At 42.0% G+C, this 5,000-nt stretch overlaps 1 protein-coding gene across 1 annotated transcript in view; it reads left to right on the top strand.

Annotated features, from left to right (window-relative positions):
* Positions 1-5,000, top strand: part of LOC138045973 (telomerase-binding protein EST1A-like) — a 29,733-nt gene that overhangs the window by 19,649 nt on the left and 5,084 nt on the right. The window contains exons 11-17 of the mRNA XM_068892627.1: positions 538-599; positions 1,604-1,637; positions 1,837-1,899; positions 2,411-2,564; positions 2,948-3,038; positions 4,056-4,179; positions 4,493-4,574. Of these exons, the coding sequence (XP_068748728.1) occupies positions 538-599; positions 1,604-1,637; positions 1,837-1,899; positions 2,411-2,564; positions 2,948-3,038; positions 4,056-4,179; positions 4,493-4,574 (610 nt within the window). The remainder of the gene's footprint in view (positions 1-537; positions 600-1,603; positions 1,638-1,836; positions 1,900-2,410; positions 2,565-2,947; positions 3,039-4,055; positions 4,180-4,492; positions 4,575-5,000) is intronic.

Raw genomic sequence — 5,000 nt, 5'->3', positions numbered from 1 at the left:
AAGACTGTCCAGTTAAGTACGAGGATCACTCAGTTCTTTCATAGTTTATTCTGTTTGAGAACTGAATGGCCAATTGAAGGTTTGCTGCCTCCGATATTGAGCAGCTTCTTCTATTTTCCTCAATGGAGGCGATATGCATGTGTTGCAAATCCCGCCATTCCCAAAAAAACGAAAGAAATACCTGTGTCACACCTATAGAGAAAGTAGAAAGTTGCACAAATGTTCAATCTTTCTGCTACCAATGCAGCAAATAGGCCCTTCAAGAGTGAATCAAAATCAGATCACTTCTACAGTCGGAGATCTTATCGACAAATAAGGCAATCTGCTAAAAACTTTCCAAGGTATTTGAAAAAGTGGTACACAGTATCCATCAATGAAAGATAACCTTTTTGAAACCAGCGCATAGACATTATAGCTGTCTCATCAAAACGTTTACCTTAAAAGCAAAAAGACTAGGTAAGTACCAAAAATGTGACAGCTTTATTTAAGCGTACAATAATAGGACGGTTGTTCTCCACTATTTTTGTTGTCATCCAGGACTCTGAAGATGATGGGGATGATGTCATAATTGAAAGTGAGGAAGAATTGCTGGATTCGGGGTAAGACGCAAATTTTTGTTCGAGATGTTGTTAGTCTGAAAAAAAAAAAGCTCAGAGGTAGCCGCAGCCCTACCAACAGTTAATGCAGTTTCCTATTCCGCCCACAAACTTGATTTGTCTTCTGTGGTCCCGAGTTAAACGTTTCAACTTCACTTTAAAAAGTCATTCATAATTTTCGATGTCAGTCAAGTAGTAGTAGTAGTAGTAGTAGTAGTAGCAGCAGCAGCAGCAGCAGCAGCAGCAGCAGCAGTAGTAGTAGTAGCAGCAGCAGTAGCAGCAGCAGCAGCAGTAGTAGTAGTAGTAGTAGTAGTAGTAGTAGTGGTAGTGGTAGTGGTAGTGGTAGTGGTAGTGGTAGTGGTGGTGGTAGTGGTGGTGGTAGTGGTGGTGGTAGTGGTGGTGGTAGTGGTGGTGGTAGTGGTGGTGGTAGTGGCTGTACATGCAGAATGGCTTGGTCACGAAATGATTACAACGACACAAAGTTACATTTTTGAATGACGTTCTCGTCGTCTTCCTTGATTAATCACACTGTTATCGAAGTCTCAAGGTTATGAGCCGATCCCAAGTGCTCTCTAATAAATACGGAGACCATGTCAATCAAATTTAAACCGATCAAATGAAATGCCGGCTTTTGATGAGAGGGGAGAGGGGGCACGTCGGAGCATGTTCAAAAACCAACAAACGCAACCGATGTTTAATGCCTTGTCTGGAAATCAAACCGGAGCCGCATTGGTGGAAGGGAAGAGCTCTCCCCACTATAGAGGTTTTGCATGGCAGCCATGTTGAATGACAGGAACAATGAAATTGTTTTGCGTTAGAAAGAACAGTTGTTCCCATAGGAAAAAGAAACCATTGTTCCTGCCATGCAACATGGCTGCCTTGCAAAACCTCTATTCCAACCCTGCTTGCTACCTTACAACAGTGCACTAATTTTTTTCAACTCAATCAGTTCTATTTTAGGTCTTTCTTGTCTTTTATCCTGTGTCCCGTTTTTCTTGTCTCCATAGGGATGAGATGGAAAAAGACCTGAAGAAGCTGAAGGTAGGGCTAAGTGTTGTTTAGTCCCGATTTCCGCCTCTCACCCAGGTCCGGCTTATCTCCCCGAGGCGGAGAGGCGGGAGTAGGGTTCGGGCTCATTTGTAAATTGTAATCGAGCCTACATGTGGTTATGGTTCCGTTATCAAATTTGAGTCATCAACGAAAATAGCAAGCAGTTTAATGTGAAGTTAATTTTCTCCAGGCCAAGAAGGATGCGCTCAAGAAGCAAGTTCAAATCAACAAAGAAAGAGAAGACAAAGCAAAGGTAAAATCATGATTATCTTGTTTCGTTATCCGTCTCTAAAGTTAATATAAACAGGTGACGTTAACGATACTATTTTTTAGACCATTTTGTATTCTCTGTTGTTCATGGATATTGTATTGTCCAGGTCTCCTACACCCATGAGACCTGAGGAGTGTTTTTATATGCACGGCGTGTCAAGTTAGTAGTGATATTTTGAAGTGACGTTTTCGTCATGGATCGTAAAGCCCCCTATTACATCCACAATGCTTCCTGGGGTATACCATACAGTCGCCTACTACTTTTCAGTTGTGCACTAAACTCTTCAAAACTTCTAATTTCATTGGATTGGTATCGGACGGAACTCTTTTGTGTTTAGGATTCGCCTCTATTATTTTTGTTGCGTGTTCATTTGTATCCACTTATAACTAACCAGTCCAGGGAAGCGTTGTCGTAGGATAAGTATAGGAAATCGCTTGATTTTTAATATGTTCATATTAAAAGAAACTTGGTGACTCTTGCAATTAACCCACAGGCAGTGATTGAGGAACACATCTCCAAGCCCCGTTTGATGTTTGAAAACTACCCTGCATACTTGGTTCCTGATACCAACTGCTTTGTAAATCACTTGGATGGACTTAAGGCCATCGTGGGCTGCCAGGATTTCACCCTCGTAATACCACTTATTGGTGAGAATTAATTTCCGATGATAATTTTTAAACGTCAAAGCCATTTCTGTTACAATCCGATGATAATTTTTAAACGTTAAAACCATTTCTGTTACAAAGCAGAATGCTAATTTTTTTTAAAATTCAGCTCTTCGTTGTGCGGAACACCATCAGCACAGCATCAAAAACGGAAATCGGCCCGAGTATAGGCATCCTCTGGGTTCTCTAGGGTAACCTAGGAATAAAACAACGAACAACCCAGAAAGAATTCGAGCTAATGATCAGACGCCTTGTCCTCTAAGCTCCCTGCCTTTCTGGCTGCTTTCTGTTTCGGGTCAATCTCGCTTTTTTTAGTGAGTCTTCGTAAGGCATTCGACTAAACGCCCTGCTCTGTTTTCTTACAGTGATCAATGAACTTGATGGTTTGAGGAAGGATTTTCACCATGATAAGTACAATGATCTTCAGCATGCCCAGTATGTCCTTGAAAATGCCAGGTATGAAGACAATAGCTAGTGTTGTGTCGCTAGCCGAAGAGCAGCTTTTAGTTTAGTAGTGGCTGCCTTGTTTTGATTTCCTACCATTGCTAATTGGAGGGAAAATCTCGCGCCAAAAGAAAAAAGGCATGCATGACGTATTTAGTATTGCTTTTCCGCGAATGGCATTGACTACAAGTCATATATTTGCAATTTGAAAACATTGCAGTCTCTCTTTTCGCTCTAACCAACGCCCGCAGTTTCAGCTATTACAAGTTCAACGTACGCGTTCGTTTCAACGAGGCTAGAGCAAAAGAGAGACTCTTCGGAGTCCAACCGGAAAACCTGGAGGAAAATCCTCGGAACAGGGTCGAAAAGCAGCACATACTCATCCCATTTATTTCCACCGCTAGGAGGTGAATCCTGCGCCTGCGCCTGCCGGTTCTCCACAGGTTGCCCTAGTTGGTCTCCCATCCTTGTATTAACTCTTCAAACAGGACTTAACTTCGGCGATCTCCTGTTGGTCCTGTCATAGTCCGTAGTAGATAATGGAGCCTGAAACCATAGTAGGAAACCAACCAGGGCTCACTTGGAACTCTTTGGAACTAGGAGGCAGTGTGGCGCAGTGGTTAGGGCATTTGCTTTGAGATCCGGGGGTCTCTCGTTCAAGACCCGTTCTGACCACTCGATGAATTTGATCCTGGTAGTCCTTGGTTCAACTTCTCTGCTGCACTTGTAAATACAAAAATTTGGTTTTATCAACGGAGTTGATAATGTAAATTGGCCACCGTACAGAGATTCTAAAAGCTTTCTTCATTCATCTGCACTTGTAAATAGCCAACTGCTTTGCCTCCGGCCAGTTGGGATTCTTAACAGTTGTTGTTCTGTCGTTTCGTTGATTGTGTTTCAATGGCCCGGAAAAGCCCCTATGGAGAGTGGTAAATCAAGTACGTGTTGTACATTGTATTGTTAAGAAAGTTGTGTACTGAATTATCGGACCGTTTATTCTGTCATTGATGTGTTTTTTCATATTCGTAGGTGCGCTGTTGACTTCCTTGAATATGAGTTTAGTCAGAGGAATGCACAAGTCAAGGCAGTCACCAGCAAAGGCTCAGAATTGGACACCATAGCATTCAGAAGCGAGGATCCATCGGGAAGAAAGGTCTGTTATGATAAGGGCAGGGGCATGAATCGCCTCCGCATGTACTAATATGTCTAGCGAACTGTGAAGGGGATTGTGTATGGGAAAATCACGCAAAAAGCATCAGGTTTATGTTCATTTTGTCTTTTCATGATCACTACAAACCAGTCTTCAATTTTTCGTGGATGTAATAATGATGTTGACGGGTTTTTTTTTTTTTCGCGTAATTGGGAAAAAAACTTGGTTGCCCCCGCTCAATTAACAAACTAATGATTTTTTTAAAGCACGCTTATTGAATCCAAATTGCGCTCATAATCGTTATTATTTTTTGCAGGGAAAAGGGAACAATGACGACGTCATTCTATCTTGCTGCTTGCATTACTGTGAAGAGAACTTTGTCAACAGGCTGGCGACAGGTATGAAGGAACAGTTGCTGACCTTCATGTAAACGCTTGTATCGTTGGTAATCTGTAGCAAGGCAATTTCACCGCAAACTTCCTTGTTGCTTTAGTTTGGGAAATAAAATTTTTACGTCTTTGAACAAAATCGCTGCCAAGAAGCGCCACCAAGAAAAGGAAAGCAGGGGGCAAAAGAACAGAAATTCATTTGTTTTAATTCCATTTACAGGACTTTGGCATGCAGCATGAGACAATTTCAGCACCAATGGCACTACATCTCAATACTAAAATACCCACTAGCGAGTTTTCAAGATAACTAATCCCTCAAGTCTATTGCTTCACAGACCACGGACGTCACAACTTTAAAAATCCAGGCGATATAAGGGCCGATTTACAAGGTGCGATTTTGGCGTATGCGACAAGCTTTCGACAGGCCTACGACAT

The sequence above is a fragment of the Montipora capricornis genome, chromosome 4 (genome assembly GCF_036669925.1).
Source record: "Montipora capricornis isolate CH-2021 chromosome 4, ASM3666992v2, whole genome shotgun sequence".
Classification (NCBI taxonomy): Eukaryota; Metazoa; Cnidaria; class Anthozoa; order Scleractinia; family Acroporidae; genus Montipora; species Montipora capricornis.
Note: the sequence above shows the minus strand (reverse complement) of the source record. Positions and strands in the feature narration are given on the sequence as shown.